Source organism: Oncorhynchus mykiss, chromosome 17 (assembly GCF_013265735.2).
Source record: "Oncorhynchus mykiss isolate Arlee chromosome 17, USDA_OmykA_1.1, whole genome shotgun sequence".
Lineage (NCBI taxonomy): Eukaryota > Metazoa > Chordata > Actinopteri > Salmoniformes > Salmonidae > Oncorhynchus > Oncorhynchus mykiss.
The window spans coordinates 79925669-79944068 of record NC_048581.1 but is presented as its reverse complement, the minus strand read 5'-3'; the positions used below and the strand labels follow the sequence as shown (position 1 = coordinate 79944068).

At 39.8% G+C, this 18400-nt stretch overlaps 3 protein-coding genes across 5 annotated transcripts; 2 read left to right on the top strand and 1 right to left on the bottom strand.

Moving 5' to 3' along the window:
* Positions 1 to 5846: 5846 nt before the first annotated feature.
* Positions 5847 to 10203, top strand: LOC110494664 (retinol binding protein 7b, cellular). Its single transcript, XM_021569930.2, has 4 exons — positions 5847 to 6008; positions 9275 to 9453; positions 9713 to 9814; positions 9905 to 10203. The coding sequence occupies exons 1-4, from the start codon at positions 5936 to 5938 to the stop codon at positions 9956 to 9958; spliced, it is 408 nt and encodes a 135-aa protein (XP_021425605.2). The 5' UTR covers positions 5847 to 5935; the 3' UTR covers positions 9959 to 10203.
* Positions 10204 to 10257: 54 nt separating this feature from the next.
* On the top strand, positions 10258 to 13569 carry cenps (centromere protein S). The gene is made up of 5 exons (XM_021569928.2): positions 10258 to 10538; positions 10660 to 10783; positions 12472 to 12505; positions 12793 to 12859; positions 13063 to 13569. Exons 1-5 carry the CDS (start codon positions 10452 to 10454, stop codon positions 13168 to 13170), a joined length of 420 nt encoding a protein of 139 aa, XP_021425603.1. The 5' UTR covers positions 10258 to 10451; the 3' UTR covers positions 13171 to 13569.
* LOC110494662 (TAR DNA-binding protein 43) lies at positions 13266 to 17709 on the bottom strand. Of its 3 annotated transcripts, none has more exons than XR_002469303.2 (6): positions 16898 to 17709; positions 16538 to 16701; positions 15865 to 16005; positions 15549 to 15719; positions 13930 to 15455; positions 13266 to 13740 (listed from the first exon to the last, which is right to left on the bottom strand). XR_002469303.2 is itself a non-coding variant. In XM_021569927.2 (5 exons), exons 1-5 carry the CDS (start codon positions 17136 to 17138, stop codon positions 14952 to 14954), a joined length of 1221 nt encoding a protein of 406 aa, XP_021425602.1. In that variant the 5' UTR covers positions 17139 to 17709; the 3' UTR covers positions 13266 to 14951. The 3 variants fall into 3 exon arrangements, 1 of the variants encoding a protein (XP_021425602.1); XR_002469302.2 differs by having other exon boundaries at positions 14405 to 15455; XM_021569927.2 differs by having other exon boundaries at positions 13266 to 15455.
* Between the last annotated feature and the right edge of the window lie 691 nt (positions 17710 to 18400).

Here is an 18400-nt window from a genome sequence, read left to right as displayed (position 1 = left end):
AAATGTATTTATATAGCCCTTCTTACATCAGCTGATATCTCAAAGTGCTGTACAGAAACCCAGCCTAAAACCCCAAACAGCAAGCAATGCAGGTGTAGAAGCACGGTGGCTAGGAAAAACTACCTAGAAAGGCCAGAACCTGTACTGTCCAGTACATTAAATTACCACAAAGCACATTCTGATCCATTGCTGCTTTTGTTTTAATCAGTGCTCGTGAATTCAAAAAACTAAAATGATGATCAAATGTATTACTTGGTATCTATGTAAAATGTCCACAGCCTTTGACCCGAATGGGTGCAATTTTCCCTATAAGCCAGCACAGTATTTCCTAATACTTCCACTTTTAATGTGAGAAAGTGAAATGGTGCTTGTATGTGGTTTTAAAAGTTGTGACCTTCCAAATACTTTTAAAATAGATTTAAAACAGGTTGATGAAGGTTGGTCGAACCGCTTCACTACGTTTACCTTAATTAAGGTCTGGAAGCTCCACGTATACATTTAAGGTCATTTCCGATTGAGCTGACATATGTAGCATTCACCGTGAATGCAGTCTCAGTGATCCCGGGAACTTTGCCTTTTTATAATTTCTATTTAGTTATAATGCAGATCTTCTGCGATGCGGATGGAATCCAGCCCTAATTATACAAAGAGGTGTATGTTTAATATACTTATGGTGCTTGTGAAAAGGATTCCATTAGGTTTAAATTTGATGTTTGTAGATACAAGGTTCTATCTGACATTTTGGTAAAAAAATGTGTTAGTCACATATAATTGATCTTTAGATGGTTCTTCATGTGCCTGTGAAGTTCGATTTTTGAAAAAGTTAAGTTCAAATTGTTTGCATATGTATACAGTACCAGTCAGAAGTTTGGACACACCTACTCATTCCAGGTGTTGTATTTATTTGTACTATTTTCTACATTGTGGAATAATAGTGAAGACGTCAAAACTATGAAATAACACATATGGAATCATGTTGTAACCAAAAAAGTATTAAACAAAGCTTCTTCAAAGTAGCCACCCTTTGCCTTGATGACAGCTTTGCACACCCTTGGCATTCTCTCAACCAGCTTCATGAGGTAGTCATATGGAATGCATTTCAGTTAACAGGTGTGCCTTGTTAAAAATTAATGTGTGGAGTTTCTTTCTTTCTTAATGCGTTTGAGCCAATCAGTTGTGTTGTGACAAGGTAGGGGTGGAATACAGAAGATAGCCCTATTTGGTAAAAGTCCATATTATGGCAAGAACAGCTCAAATAAGCAAAGAGAAACGACAGTCCATCATTACTTTCAGACATGAAGGTCAGTCAATCCGGAAATTTTCAAGAACTTTTAAAGTTTCTTGAAGTGCAAGTCGCAAAAACCATCAAGCTGTGATGAAACTGGCTCTCATGAGGACCACCACAGGAAAGGAAGACCCAGAGTTACCTGTCTCTCATGAGGACCACCACAGGAAAGGAAGACCCAGAGTTACCTGTCTCTCATGAGGACCACCACAGGAAAGGAAGACCCAGAGTTACCTGTCTCTCATGAGGACCACCACAGGAAAGGAAGACCCAGAGTTACCTGTCTCTCATGAGGACCACCACAGGAAAGGAAGAACCAGAGTTACCTGTCTCTCATGAGGACCACCACAGGAAAGGAAGACCCAGAGTTACCTCTGCTGTAGAGGATAAGTTCATTAGAGTTAACTGGCTCTCATGAGGACCACCACAGGAAAGGAAGACCCAGAGTTACCTCTGCTGCAGAGGATAAGTTCATTAGAGTTAACTGGCTCTCATGAGGACCACCACAGGAAAGGAAGACCCAGAGTTACCTCTGCTGCAGAGAATAAGTTCATTAGAGTTAACTGGCTCTCATGAGGACCACCACAGGAAAGGAAGACCCAGAGTTACCTCTGCTGCAGAGGATAAGTTCATTAGAGTTAACTGGCTCTCATGAGGACCACCACAGGAAAGGAAGACCCAGAGTTACCTGTCTCTCATGAGGACCACCACAGGAAAGGAAGACCCAGAGTTACCTCTGCTGCAGAGGATAAGTTCATTAGAGTTACCAGCCTCAGAAATTGTAGCGCAAATAAATCCTTCACAGAGTTCAAGTAACAAACACATCTCAACATCAACTGTTCAGAGTATACTGCATGAATCAGGCCTTCATGGTCATATTTCTGCAAAACAAAACACTACTAAAGCACACCAATAATAAGAAGAGACTTGTTTGGGCCAAGAAACATGAGCAATGGACATTAGACCGGTGGAAATCTGTTCTTTAGTCTCATCAATCTTAATTTGAGATTTTTGGTTCCAACCGCTGTGTCTTTCTTACTGTACATATAAGTTCTGTCTGCATAAACCCTTTTGAACTTGGCACTATAAGGTTCTTTCTGCAATCCAATCACAAACCTGAACAAATACAGACAGACCAATCAGAACACGTCTTTGACATTTCCCTCTAAGTATGGTCTAGCCAGCAATAATGGCACGGCAGCAAAAAACAAACCTGTCAGTAATCATTAAGTAAGTCATTTATCTAATCATAATACCTGTCGTAATGTATTTAGTGATGTCTTCTGAGTCTATCTATCATTTACGTATTCAAATAGCTACAGTTAGAACCTTATAGTCCCATTGTCTCGAAATGTTGTTGCACTTAATCATTCTCAATGTTGTAAGTCAGTCGTCACCAACCGGTCAATCGCTTTCTCCAAGCGGATCTCCAAGGCATTCCTAGTTGACCACTAAACACTTCTGTGAGGTGCTGTGTAGAATTTTTGTCTGACAAGTATTTTTTGTTGCTCATACAGGAGTAATAATTTGTTGGAAAAAATATATCTTATCAGGGCATGCAGCATCCTCAGCACCCGTACTTCCCGTGGCTATGTATAGACCTACCACTGGCCAATCAGATAGCTCAGATCACCATGTCTGCACAGCTTCCTCAAGCCTAGACTGTAAAAAGAAGCCTTGAACGCACAGCAAAGTTGATACTGAGATTTCAAAAACTATGACTAGAGAGAGACTCAATGAATACACCAAAAAGCTTCTGATTTTACAAGTAAGTTCGTGTTTAAGTTGTTATTCAGCACTGTCAACACTTTGTTCAACACTTTTATAAGCCATAAAATCTGTTTTCTCCCTACTTCCACTCACACTACAACCAGCACTGCAGCTGGAATGAATGAGTAGCAAAGTGTTTCCATAAACATCCGTTGTTATTTATGGCTTGTCTTTTTTAATATCGAGAAATATTTCACTTTCTCTGGACAATGTCATAGGAGTAACAACATGAATTGGTGCATGAGGCAGAAATAATGAAGAGCTACTTGAGTTTCGCCATCAGCTGGAAGGCTGTCTCCTTTTCTCAGCGGAGGGAGGGAGAGTGGAGGGATGGTTGGTCAGGTGAGGCAGCCTACCTGTTGCTCCATCCCACCCCTCAGACTGACCATCAGTCCAGCTAATTATTATGCTCCATCGTCTGTGCCTCACAAGTAATACAACAAATTATCTATTACTAGTGTGATCATATACTATTTTTTCAATATCATTTCAAAATGGTCTGAGAACATTGGCAGGGCAATTCAAGCAGTGATAATGTATTGGGCCTATAGCCTACTGCACAAACCTCATTGATGCATAAGTTTTTAAGAATTGGTTAATGTTAATCTCGGCTTGCATTTTGACTCAGAAAGTGATCTTGACTCAGAAAAGGTTGGTGACCACTGTTGTAAGTGAAAGTGTGGTTTGTTCCGTATCACTTGAGGTTCAAAAAGGCTATGAATGAAGGATTCGCTAATGTTATTTTTTTACATCTGGGGACCGAACACCACTTTTCTACATACTGTACACAAATGGAATTACTGTAACACGTAGTCACTATTTAAACACAAGGAAATAAAATTACAGCTTTCACAGCCCTTTCTGCACAGATTCTTTTTTTTAACTGTGTGATTTCAAACTAAGGAATAGTTGAGCATAAATGTTGGGTGCTTGAAAAATCTATATGCCCCTTCATAGTTAATTTGATACTCACAGTCAGATTAATTGAATGCTTATAAACAGATATGAACACCAATTGCTTTCGTAGTATACCAAATTAAGGAAAGGGGATATTTAAAGTCACTACATACCACACCAGTCACCATACTGTGCAACAGTATTGCTTGCTAGTGATATCCTAGAAACAGCATAAATTCTGGAAGGATGGCTCTGTGGAGCATGTATCTAATTGCAGCCTGGAGCAGCTGCAAGCTTCAATAAATATGTATTGCGAAAAGGTTTCTAGCCTGTCTATTTATGGGTAACAGGATTTACATTTTATTAACAGGGTTGGCCTTAAAATGTGGGACAGATGTAAATAATACACTAATCACATGAAATAAATAATACTCTTCTGAAATTACTTTGTCAAAGCAACAAAATAATTAGGGCTTTACATTGATGGTGAAACTTGGAGAAATTTCGGGATTATCACTAGAAGTGATAGAACATGTCAAAATGCTGAATTTTGGCATTTTAGCAAGCCTTTATTCAAATTGAGAATCTGATTTATTGAATTCTCAATGTGGTCTATATTAAAGGGAATTCATTTAATATAAACGGCTTTTAAAATTCAAAATTGGTGCACAATTTCTACTTAAAATATCAAAGGGAATCAAAAAGCACTCTTTTCGTGGAAAGACCCACATACTTTAAAAGTACATTTAGATTGTTGCAACGAATGCAATGACCCAATCTGATTGAACTATGAGGAGGGTCGGAATGACCAAAGCTTGTCTCTACTGCCATCTCTCTTTCATCATAATCAAATCAATTTATTATGAACTTGGCTAAAATAAAATGAAACATTGCTTTTGCCAAAAGCCAAACAATTGTGAGGAGCACACCTCATTAAAACTACAAGACATAGCTATCAAAAATATGTTTACAAAGCAGGATGTAGCCATGAAGGATAAAACAATGAAGGCAGTGAGATTGTTCAGAAGAGGCTGCTGGCAATATCGAGAGGATTTAGGCCTGAGGGATTTATACTCTCAATCAGAAACTTGACATGGTACACACTGCATGTATGACTTCAAATGAAAAGCTTTTTGTTGTAAATTTGAATTGACTTACCTGGTTAACACATACAATTGAGGGATGAGAACGAGTGCCACAAAGATTGGATTAATTATCTGACTGCAAATAAAAGGTTTCTAAGACCAGAATTAGTTCATGTTCATTTAGAATAAGTTACTAATTGAAAACATGTCATCAATAGTACAAAGACAAGTAAAGAAATCGCCATCAGATTATTTTTCACAACACAAGAAGCCACCAACTAGTTATTGTTCATTGTCATCATAGAAATGAGACCCATACCCAATCTGTGAATAGACCTTAACACCTCCAATACTTACAATTTATCATTTGATCCCTTGGTATGATATTCCGGGTATACTGTGCTAATGCGTAATGTAGCATTGTGCCCATTCATTTTGAATAAACTCTGCCAAAGAAGTGAGAGGTGATAGGCCTTGATGACACATCCTCCCCAGTTCTAACTACTGTGAAAATGATCATCCAACCAGGCTTTTCATCATACTCTGGTGTGCGTCCATGTGAATGAAACTGTATAACATGTATTCTAGTCCCCTTTCACATTGTTGGAAAGAGAGACACTAAAGAATGTGCACATATGTTTGATGCATTATAGCCTACTCTATTTCGAGACGCCTATCTCAAATGTTATTTCCTCATATAATTGTGCAAAAAGTCACGTTCCGCCCTCCACCAGGCTACTCCTCTACTCTATTGTCCAACTAAGCAACCAACTACGAGAGGTAAACCAAACCCCCGCCCTATATTAACACACCATGGGACATCCTAGAGACTTTAAATCTCTTCATTCTAACAACTGCTGTCTATTGAAGGTTTGAGACGGCCACACAAGTATCCACCATGCCTACCGACTACACTGGCACATGGGACATGACTAGTAATGAAAACTTTGAAAGTTACATGGTTGCTCTTGGTAAGTTCTCTTTTTACATTTTCTTCTGTTTTTAGGCAAGTGACTTTGATTACAATAATATTGACTATTTATTGGTTAATTAATTAGGGTGAGTATTGGTAAAGTGGGACACGTTATGAAAAAGTGTATCCCGAACACCTTACCGAATCATCCCATTGTCTTAACCCCCAACATGATATTCTAAACATCTTAAGAAAGAAATATTAAACACAGGATGGATGGCTCTTTTCTACAAACACAAATTGTGCTGAGGCCACATTTTTTAAGTCGATGCTGGCAAATTGGGACACCTTGATTGACAAAGTGGGACACTTCATTCTTTATTGTAAAGAAGGATAAATTAAAGTATATGAGTATTTTCAATATTTGTATGATAAACTTCAATTGTTCATACAAATGAAATGTATAAAAACATGCTTTATGTATTTTTGTGGAACATTAAGAATTATAATTTATAATTATTATTATCATCATCATCATTCTTGATATTAATCATATCATCATCATCATTCTTGATATTAATTATATGATGTAGCCTATATGTAATTGTATAGCCTATAAATAAAATGAACTTCATCTAGATCTATCAGCTCAACATTCTCAACATTACACTCTAACGGACATTTTGTAGAATGAAACCAGAAAGACCTTACCCCTCAACAATTTCATTGACTGTTTTATTGTCAAATACAGCAAAATACACTTTTTTAGTCATCACCTGTAAGGTTATGAATATAGCTAGCTAGGATTTTTTATGTTGGTTAGGTAATATCTTTCTAAGTAAAATGCAGCTATGCTATTTTACCTTTATTTAACTAGGCAAGTCAGTTAAGAACAAATTCTTGTTAACAATGACGGCCTAGGAACAGTGGGTTAACTGGCTGTTCAGGGGCAGAACGACAGATTTGTACCTTGTCAGCTCAGGGGTTTGAACTTGCAACTTTCTGGTTGCTAGTCCACCACTCTAACCACTAGGCTACCCTTTTTATAGCACGCTAGGTGATAGCAGATTTGAAGAAAATTAAATGCAACATGTGATCCTATTTAGAAAATGGATTTCTATTAAGAAAACATGTATTTCATAATCCCCTGAAATATATTTTCTGCATTAAAATGGCCTAGAGGAGTGTCCCATTTTGACAGTAGGCGATTGGCATACTGGGACACTGTCAAAATGCCAATATTCTAAAAAGGTGGGAGTAGTAAGAAAACGATTTACAGTCATTTTGATTTACAATGACATCCCATTACAAAATAGGTCGTAATTAGTCACTGAATATCCTTTCTTTGTTTTTTATAACCTTAACGTTAGGCATCTAGAGACAGGTGTCATTACACGGAATGCCACGCCCACAATGATTACATCACATACGTCCTCACTAACACACAGGCACAATGTTAATGTACACATTTAAAGATATCCATTACAAAGCTTAAGTGTCACACTTTGCCAGGTGTCCCACTTAACCAATACTCACTCTATCTGTTGGTAATTAATTAATGCAGACATTAGGTAGGGTAGTGTACCGTTTTATTCAACTGAAATTATCTTTGATTTTTTTCACTTTTATTGATTAATTAGATAGGCCTATATCTTCAAATCAATACGTTTTCATAATTCTAATTTCTCTTTTCTGTCAGTAATTCAAAACAATAATAACATGTATGTGATTGTTATTGTCTGAACTCTATGCATTTGTGTAAATGTTTTATTTAGTATGTGACACATATGGGGGCACCTGCAGGGTTAGGGCTACTTTCTAAATGTAATATGTTACAGTGACCAAAAGTGTAATCAGTAACATACATTTTGTATTAGCCTACACCAAAATCTGTAACATAATCGTATTACTTAGCCTGGCTGCAGCACTTGAGACCAAGAGGAGTGCAACCAATTCATTACCTCCAAAAACAAGCAATCCTGTCAAAACAACAACATTCATCCGGGAGGGACAGAAAAGGCCCAAGTATCCTCCTACGAAGCCAGAAACTGGACACCTAGCCATGGCCCGGGACTGGAAGATGCTTGTCGATTTTGGCCAGCAACTCATTTTTCCACCTGAGATTGCTTCTACCAACCTTAGGCCAGACATGGTACTCTGGTCCCCTTCACGAAAGGCTGTGTACATCATAGAGCTCACAGTCCCGTGGGAAAACTCTGTTGAAGAGGCCTACGAGCATAAGAAACTGCGTTACACAGAGTTGGCAGCAGACGCAACTCAGCGTGGCTGGAATGCAAAAGTCTGGCCAGTTGAAGTGGGATGCAGAGGATTCGTGGCTTCTTCCACCATCAGGTTGCTGAAAGAACTTGGAATCCATGGACAGGCTCTGCGGCAGACCGTCAGAGCAGTTTCTCAAGCAGCTGAAAGAGGCAGCCAGTGGATCTGGATCAAACGGAAGGACCCTTGCTAGGCTATAACTTCATGACCCCCCACCCCCACCTGAGAACCCAATTCAGATCCCTCCAACTTGAGGAGGGCATATGAGGTATGCGGTCAGCTGTAGGGCTGGCTCAGGGAAGAGGACGCTCCTGCCTTGCATAGTCCCGTGGGAAATCTTAATTGGGCATGGGACACAAGCTAAGGCTTGATCACCCTTTAGCTGGCCACCTTTGATGAGGGTGTTTAGTGATTAAAGGCCGAAACACCCACTGATTCGAAGGCACACTACTGAGGATGTGTCCCAAAATCGACATCTTAACCCAGTCTAAGAAATAAACTTCCCATGCCACTCTGTCAACATCACAGCAAATCTCATGTGAGTGCATTCCATCTATTGGCACAATGGACAGTTTTTAACATCTCGTCCCGTGTTTTAAGATTCTTCAGTTACTTTTGGATTACTTTCCCCGCCAGAGGCATTAGAAGAAGACAAAAAGGATTCATCAAACACATTTGGTGTCCTCATAGTGGTCTGTGACTTGTGGTCAGACTTGCTCAGGTGGAACAAACTTAAACTTTTAATGCTAAATTATAATATATATTATTATAATATACATTGAGAGTACAAAACATTAAGAACACCTTCCTAATATTGAATTGCAATGTCTATCTTCTTTCTTTTGCTCAACATGCTCACCAGTAGAATTATAACTCCATATAATATGAATCTTAACTTCTTTCGAAATACATTCTGAAGAATTCAAATGTGTAACTTTGGAATTATGATTCATAGCCTAGCTCACCAGTTTCCTACTGAGAATGGATTGGAAATGTTCAGTCCCTTAGGATATATTTGTAACACATGCAGGATTTTTTTCCTTACAGGCATTGATTTTGCAACACGCAAGATTGCAAACATGTTGAAACCTCAGAAAGTGATTGAGCAAGACGGGGATTCTTTCACCATCAAAACATTCACTACCTTCAAAAACTACACAGTCTCATTCAAGATTGGGGAAGAGTTTGAGGAGGTGACCAAAGCCATGGATAACAGAAAAGTCCAGGTAGAAACTTGCAATTTACAGTTCCTATGGGCGCCGGCACTTTATAATTTACGTCATATCATTATCATGATGAATTGGTCCATTTTTGTTATTTTGCTCCTTATTGCTTATTGAACTGTGGCCATTAATATGGCAACATTGAGGACAATATGTAACAGAGCTGTCTATAAGCCTGTTTCAAGCAAGCTGGCGCTGTCCCAGGTGTTTTAAAGTTATGGTCCACACAACCCATTATGATAAGTACTCTTGTTAATTACAGACGGTGGTCAACTGGGACAATGATAAACTGGTGTGTGTTCAGAAGGGAGAGAAGAAGAACAGAGGGTGGACACACTGGATAGAAGGAGATGAGCTCTATCTGGCATGTAGCATGTACTCATATCTTTTAACTACATTGATGGCATTTGTATTAGTAGGTCTAACTGTTATGCATTTTTCCTCTCTCTTATAGGAAATCACCTGTGGGGATAAAGTCTGCAAGCAGATTTATAAAAGGAGTGCTTGATAATTCTTTCACCATAAAGTTTGCACAATATTTCTTCAACCTTACATTTGCTAAATATTCTTCATAAATGTATCACTAATATGACATGCTCATGGTATGTTTTGAGTATGCAAAATAGTTCAAATAAAATAGTCAACATTTTAACAACATGAATAAAAATAACATGATATACATTTGAGGATTTCGTGACTATGTACAATACATTTAATCTACTAAAAACCATGAATAAAGCACTGGACCATGAATGCATTGTTTTGTAATACTCCAGCCCAGCAGGTGGTGCTATAGGCCTAGTATTGGTTCAATTGGATGACACCATCCGCCTTTCTAAGCGCGCAATTTTTCAAGTTTAGCGGAATTTGATTTGTCGTAAAGATTATCCCATGCCCATTAAATAGATACTATAGAAACGATTGTACATATTGTTTCGTTTTCTGTTTTAAAAATCATCTGGTGAAAAAGTGTATGAGTAAACCAGTGTGGTAGGCTATGTATGCTATCCACTACTAGCTGCCTAGCTAACGTGAACTGTCGGGAGAAAATGCCAACAGCAATGGACGAGGAGGAAAGAAAACTTCAGGTGCAACTTTAACCTTTGATTTATTAATTCACAATTATATATGTGTCATGGAAGCACGTGTTGTCAGTTAGATGAAGATGGACAAAGCTAGTATTTACTTATGTTTCCACTAAACCCGTAGAGACTGAAAGCAGCAGTCCACTATACAGTGGGAAGACTGTGTCAAAGCATTGGTGAGGATCATCAGAAGGAATTCAGTCGACAGGTTATAGCAGCAATAGCTGAAACGACGTTCAGGCAATGTGGTGAGTATTATAATAACAAACATCAACAAATAATGTATTTAGGGAAGGAGAGATTGCTGTGCATGACTGGTATGAGTTCGTTATGAACATCTTTGTGCACGGTCTCCACCTTGGGTTTGCTCTGTCCAAGCACCAGTCAAATTCACATGTTATTCTGTCCCAGTCCAGAAACTGCCCCTACGTGGGATGGATTTGATTGGTAAACGTGGTAATACTGTAGTTCCAACTAGCCAAATGACAGGCTTGGTATTCTTGTCAACATATTATTTACATATTCGGGTCTTGGGGGGTTTACTGGAAAATCTTGAGACTCAAAAGGATTTGTCCAAACACCCCCATGTCTTCCTTTCCTCGTCGTTTTCCTGAAAGACCAAGGATAGATGGGCAGATGACCATACATACATTGACTATCAAGTCCTCTGACGTCAGCGTCATAAATAAAAAATAACACTTTCTGTGTATCTCAATGGTCAGATGTAGATTGTTCCCCTTGTCTCCTTTCCTTCATCTGTACTGATGTGGCAAAAAATAGTCAGGCAGCCTAGCGGAGGTTGTGACTAGATGGAGTACAGCTAGGATCGGAAGTGACTTTTCGTAGCAGATTAGGATAGCATTTTAGCTGACCCTAACACTTTCCTAACCATAAGCTAATTCCCCTAACCTGTTATGTTAATACTCCTTACCTGCTACGAAAAAATAACTTCCGGTCGTAGCTGTATACCACGTAGTCAAAATCCCTAGCGGTTAGAGAGTTGGGCCAGTAACCGAAGGGTCACTGGTTCGAATACCCAAGCCGACAAGGTGAAAAATATAGCTCTGGGAAAAATTAAGCGTCCCCTGCAAAATAATCAGTTTCTCTGGTTTTATTGTTTATAAGTATGTGTTTGGGTAAAATTCTCATTTTTGTTTTATTCTATAAACTACTGACAACATTTCTCCCAAATAAAAATATTGTCATTTAGAGCATTTATTTGCGGAAAATGACAACTGGTCAAAATAACACAAAATATTCGGTGTTGTCAGACCTCGAATAATGCAAAGAAAATAAGTTCATATTCATTTTTAAACACCATACTAATGTTTTAATTTAGGAAGAGTTCAGAAATCAATATTTGGTGGAATAACCCTGATTTTCAATCACAGCTTTCATGTGTCTTTCACATTGATGTTGGGTGACATTATGCCACTCCTGGCACAAAAATTCAAGCAGCTCGGTTTTGTTTGATGGCTTGTGACCATCCATCTTCCTCTTGATCACATTCCAGAGGTTTTCAATGGGGTTCAGGTCTGGAGATTGGGCTGGTCATGATCTGGTGGTCCTCCATCCACACCTTGATTGACTTGGCTGTGTGGCATAGAGCATTGTCCTGCTGGAAAAACCAATCCTCAGAGTTGTGGAACATTGTCATAGAAGGAAGAAAGTTTTCTTCCAGGACAACCTTGTACGTGGCTTGATTAATGCGTTCTTCACAAAGACTAATCTGCCTTGCGGAAGCACCCCCAGTTCATCACCGATCCTCCAAGTTTCACAGTGGGGGCGAGACCTGGAGAGGCCTACAAGCCAGTGTCTCGCACCCACTGTGAAATTTTGGTGTAGGATCGGTGATGATCTGGGGGCCACTTTACACTGAAATTCTTTTGCTTGTATGTTTCAGATGATTGACAGCATTTCTTTTTTTCCTTTTTAGATATTTTTGCAAAGGACTTGGAGGCCTTCGCAAGGTAAAAGGTCTTCACACAGCTTGTATTGATGTTATGAAATCCGTGTTTATTGACTGACAATCCTGCTGTAACAAATGAATGATTTCCAGTCCCTCATTTATGCAATGTTCAGTTAGGTGGGGCGGGGGGGTGATTGGCCTCAAATGCTCTGCAGGGGCCATTGTAAACAGAATAAAAGGTTCCTTCAGCAAGTAGAAATCAAATCAGGCAAGACCATGAAGGTTAATAATTTGCTTGTTTCATAATCAGATTAAAACTAACGTGTGTTGCGGGGGGTTAAATTGTAGGCATGCCAAAAGAAGCACAGTATCTGTAGAGGATGTGAAGCTTACAGCTCGTCGAAGTACAGCACTGGTGGGTATTGGCTAATTTAACAATAAGTCACAGGTTTGATTAACAGTCAGTTCTTGAAGCTTTATTGTATCGTTTTATGATGGACCCAACCCGACAACTGTTTTTATGGTACCAGTCATATTTGGACCCTTATTAGGGAGTTGCTTTCCACAGCAACATAGGTATTGTCCCCTACGTTTGAAATAACAAACACTCTTTTCTAGGCTAACTTCATACAAAGGAAGAGTGAAGAGATTGCCAGCGCCAACCAGGAGCAGAGAGACACAAGGAAGAAGATTGCAGGGAAGAGGAAGAATACAGAGATGGTGTAGGGAGGGAAAACTTGCTACCCTAGTACTAAGCGATTATACAGACAGTTAATAGCATGTGTACTTTTACTAATACAGCATCAACTGCTCGACCAAACTGGCAGAAAATATTTATTGATTACAATTCCAAGTGGTACAGCAATATTATCTTCATTGGCTGAAATGTAAGCACTGTTCCAATGTCTTCTCCAAATGTATTTACAGATCTACACATTAACATCAGTTCAATACAATTTTGAAGGGCAACAGGTGTTCCCATTCACCATTGAGATGTGCTGTAATATCCTGTGTACACAATCTGAAATATCAACCTGTTCATTGTCTTGTCCCAAAGAATAGATTAGTTCTACCCAATGCTGCAATGTTATTTTAAAATAGCCAAATAAACAATACTTGTCATCAGGTCTGATTAGAAATGTATCCAAACTTACTACCCCATTCTGACTCCTTTTAGGTTACCATAAATATAAGAGACCCCATTTCAAGCCTGTGAGGACTTCAGTCTTCATCCTTCAGGACACTGACTCCAGTCCGGGTTCAGATGGAAACCTCGGTCAGCAGTGTCCAAGGTCCCTAGATATGTGAATTAAATTAGATTTCGACAACTCAAATGTCACAAAAGTACCCAATATTCATATAAGCATATCTATTCAAAAACAAAGTTTTATTAGAGAACTCTTATTTGACATGTCTAAAACACCTTTGAAACACACTGGGAAATATGACAACCACACCACTCCATGCTCTCACACCAAAACTCACGTCCCCAGTGTCCTCGGCAGGTGTCATCCACATCAAGTTCACACTTACAGAGCATCAATAACAAGGAAAGAAACCACACACACCATACAGCATTCAGGTCAGGTAGGTTATATAAGCAAGACAAATATTCAGCACAACATTCCACACTACATTTGTGTACTACTTCTGCACTTGATCAATAAGGGTAGGAAAAATTGCTACAATAAAAGATCTTGAAGTACTACTAAATGAAAGTCCATTTTAGGGGGAAGGAGCTTGTAGCATCTGCAGCTTCCATTCACTCTCACAAAAGCAGTCAAATTGGGCTCTTTCATCGCACAACCAGTCCGTTTCACGCTTTCTTTTTCTCTCTCCGTTCGCTCACTCATCGATTCACTCTTCGCCACAAGCCATCCTCAGTCGCACTCATGAGTTCTTAAAATGTCAGCTGCGCAGTTCTTTCCATTAAAAAGTGGATAAAAAATGAAACACCCACCGTCTTTTAGAACATGCGGAGTGAAGCCGTTGTTTGATGGCAAAGCATTTACAGATGGGAAGAGGGAGAGTGATACTGACATCACCCAAAGAATGCTGCCAAAGAGGAGCTTCTTCCCGGGAAAATGGAAGAGAAGTGAACTGCAGAAGAGATTGTAGTGAAGGTTTTTCCATTGAACTTGACTGCAAATAAAGTTGCACTTAAACATTTCAGTTTCAACCAGATTCTTTCCAATGCAAGATTGTTGTCAAATATATGGATGAATAGTGAATCATAGTGATTTCTCATGCATTTTCAGAAACATCACAACTCACAATACATGCCTTTAAGAATCCAGTTGAAAATAGGTCAGGACAAACTTAAAGTAGCACTTAAGCTGAACACTCTGGTAAATAATAATTCACCTCAAACACTTTCTAAATTAAATCTTGAGCATTTTCCAAATTTACAAAACATTTGACAAAAGCGTTTAGCTATCAGATACGTGTAACACCAGAAATAGATTTGGAAAAAGACATCTCACAATACTTACCATACAAACTATTACTTACATACCCCACCCTGAAGACTTGGACTCCATACTGGAGCCAAATCCTCCTGAGCTAAACCCACTACCACTGGTTGTTGAATTAGAACCGGTACCCCAACCTAGACTGGCTGAGCTGGTGCCGTAGTTACTGTTGCCTGTGCTGTAGGCCTGGCTCTGATCCCTGGTGGAGCTAGTCTGCCCAGTAGAGGTGGTGCCCGAGGTGGCAGTCTGCCCTTGTTGACTAGCCAACATACCCATCATTCCCCAACTGCTCTGCAGGGCAGCTTGAGCAGCAGCCATCATGGCAGGGTTCAGACTAAAGTTGCCAAAATTAGCCATATTACTCCCAGCACTGCTCCCTAACCCTGTGCGGTTACTACCAAAGCCTTGAGCCCCAAACCCATTTCCAAACCGCCCTGCTCGCTCCATCATCTGCCTACTGCCGTGCTTTGGCTCAGCGTTTGAGATGTGCACGCTGACCCCCTTAATAATCAGGTCCTCTCCACATAGGGAACTGGCAACCTGGACAGAAAAAAAAACATGCCAGTGACATTAAAGGGGTAATTCAGCAGATGGCAAAAAAAAGAATGTCTTTCAATTTGCAGTGGCACCAACCTGGTCATCAGCAAAGCTGACGAAGGCAAAGGCACGAAAGGGCTTGGGGATGAAGACATCAGTGACCTCGCCATACTGCATGAAGAACTGGCGCAGCTCATCAGCGGAAATGTCTTCAGTGCAACGGCCTACAAACACTTTCCTGCTTCTCATGGGCTCATCTGGACCTTGCTGTTTTACAAAAGGTAGAAAAAAAGTATTGCACATTAACAATATATGGCATTAGGGGGAGGTGGTGGGACTGTGCGATCTGAAATAAGCGCTCTTGCCATTAATGATCTATGTTACTACATGCCATACAGATACAAACACCTACCTTAGAGTTGGGGAGTTTGCAGTCACACCATCTTCCATCAATCATGTGGCGTTGAGAGATCACTTTATCTTGAGTTTCATACTCAGTAAACCTCACAAAGCCAAATCCCTTTGAGTTTCCAGTCTTCACATCTCGTTTCACCTGTAAGTAGGAGCATGGGGTTAAAACCTACATTTCCCCTTTAAACATTTTGGGTTAATCTGCAGTTGCTACATTCATTTTGGGACATAAATGATATGTACCCATTGATTCATGAAGAATTTAACTAAGAACTGCCTTATGAGCTTAGTTAAATGTACATACCGCATCACAACCCAAAATAAGCTTTACTCCAATGTTTGTTAAAGTAAGAGAAACACTATACCATCAAAACATAGTTAAAACTATTATGTTGATATCATTGATGGTCAGTCCTTGCATCCATAGCTCAATCTATGAATTTGAGCGTGGCTATGTTTCTCCAGATCCAACCCGTAGCAAAATGGTGGTGGAGAGAACGCTTTGTCATTGTTTAAACTGCTCACTGCCGCTTTAAAATGTCTCAAATGTTAGTTTAGTAGGAACCACAGATATAGCAAGGCCTTGCACATTAGAGCTGTGTAAAAGGGAAGAAAAATGGATCCACAGCACTCAAGTGACCAGCATGAATGAAATTGCTAATCAGATACTTTACCTGTACCATGATGACTTCCCCGAAGGTGCTGAAGTAATCTTTCAGGTCCTGTTCAGATGTTTTCCATGGCAATCCCAGTACAATCAGGTCTGAAGTCTTCATGTCACCCCTCTTCATCTTTACAGCCGAGGAGGCATCAATCTCGTCCATTTTCCTTTTGTTGTCTGAAATAGTGTGGTACAGCTCATTCAATCGCTGTTGGAACACTACAGACATTTGCCTGGCTAGATACTCATTCCATGTGTTGCATATAACTAGGGAACAGTTGACGCTTGAATAATTTATTATACATTTATTGTAATGCATTTGTCCACCAGTTGGTGGCTAATAAAATAACACGTAAAAAGTCCGTCACCATACCTTTGGGATAATTGACAACATAGACCAAATTGCCCCAGCCGTTTTCAGGTGCATGAAGAATCCCTTCCACCAAACGGACCCCTCGCATGCACTGCGAAACTGGACTCCTGAATCGTAGGCCGCAGGCCCCTGGAAACTGAGCTGCCACAGTAGAAAGCAACACTGTGCCATCATCCTCGGATGGGATCTCCATGGGCTCCTCATTCTCTTCTTCGGCCACGCGAATGTACACCTCTGCCATTTTTACGCACAACGCCTTTTCTTAGACCAAAACACAGCACTGGCAAGCTTACGTTAGATAGTCAAGTGTTTAGAGGGCTATGCCCGACGACACGAACCGATTGGTACAAAACAGTCGTGAAAAAAAACAGGTTTTGCAACAAACAAAAATAGTTTAGATATTTAAATGGACGCTATTTATCTTGATTAAACCAAATTGTATTTAAACGACATAGAGTTTGAGATATTCTCGCAAACGAGGCTACCACGGTCCCACTCCCAGTGTTCCTTTGTTAGGTTGGCTAGCTAACGTTAGCTAGCTGTGTCATCGACACCGGACGACGACCTCGCTATAGCAATGTGGCTATGAATGCGCTAACGGCGTCTATCGCACTGTTGGTCCTACAAATTGAAATGTGGTCTAAGAAAACTGAAATCGAGCAATCATATAATTAACGTGAAGTCTTAACTCCGTTTTCTTATCTAACATGCACGTATCAATGCAGATGTAAAGCAAATATTTACGCTCAAAAGCATCTGCGACAACATGAAACACCGCTGTACTTTCAGATCAAAATGGCATTATGTCAGTCATGGAGGAAGTACGTCATGTCAGATCATCTCATTGTAAACGGAGGGATGGTGTTGTGCATCTAGGAAATTACAGAACATGATAAATAATTATTTCAAGGGAACTACACAATTTTTACTGTGATCTCTTAAAACATTTGTATTTTCCTAAAAGAATGTAACCTTGGGTAAACTGATTATACCATCTGAGATCCATACTCGAGGACAACTGGGACGTCCCCCCCTATGTAAAGATTGGATGAACCCATTTTCTTCCCTCCATGACTTTCTGTGACAACTGGGGACCAATGAACGTTTCGTCTATAAGGGATACAGCTTCTGTCAAATTCAACTTTCATGACAGCAGGTTAGGAGAATGCGGAGAAATGGTAAAGGTTAGCCATAATACCCCAAAATTGTAATTGACGTCAATTTCACAAAAGCTGTATCCCATCTAGACAAGATCAGGGAACAAGCGTCACCAACATTCCGGATAGGAATTCCAGGCTGCTGGCCCGCTCTCCATGTTGTTGTTAGCCATAGCAACATGCATCACGGGAGGGAAGAAAGCACCTCAAATGGCTAGTTTGTTGAAATGATACTGTACACACTTGGGGCGCTAGTAATGTCTACAAGCCACCCCTGGACGTCCCACTTCTGACACCCCAATCCATTGCACCAACAGGAATTAGAACCAAGGTTGCCCGACCACAA

Bases quoted from the DNA above. Each gene is read 5' to 3' on its own strand.
- cenps (XM_021569928.2), top strand. From the start codon at position 10,452: ATGCTATCCACTACTAGCTGCCTAGCTAACGTGAACTGTCGGGAGAAA. The intron at 12,506-12,792 runs GTAAAAGGTCTT...GTTAAATTGTAG, and splicing joins GACTTGGAGGCCTTCGCAAG to GCATGCCAAAAGAAGCACAG. The intron at 12,860-13,062 runs GTGGGTATTGGC...ACTCTTTTCTAG, and splicing joins CTCGTCGAAGTACAGCACTG to GCTAACTTCATACAAAGGAA.
- LOC110494662 (XM_021569927.2), bottom strand. From the start codon at position 17,138: ATGGCAGAGGTGTACATTCGCGTGGCCGAAGAAGAGAATGAGGAGCCC. The intron at 16,702-16,897 runs GTATGGTGACGG...ACACTATTTCAG, and splicing joins TGTTGTCAATTATCCCAAAG to ACAACAAAAGGAAAATGGAC. The intron at 15,720-15,864 runs GTAGGTGTTTGT...TTTGTAAAACAG, and splicing joins GCAAACTCCCCAACTCTAAG to CAAGGTCCAGATGAGCCCAT.
- LOC110494664 (XM_021569930.2), top strand. From the start codon at position 5,936: ATGCCTACCGACTACACTGGCACATGGGACATGACTAGTAATGAAAAC. The intron at 9,454-9,712 runs GTAGAAACTTGC...TGTTAATTACAG, and splicing joins TGGATAACAGAAAAGTCCAG to ACGGTGGTCAACTGGGACAA. The intron at 9,815-9,904 runs GCATGTAGCATG...TCTCTCTTATAG, and splicing joins AAGGAGATGAGCTCTATCTG to GAAATCACCTGTGGGGATAA.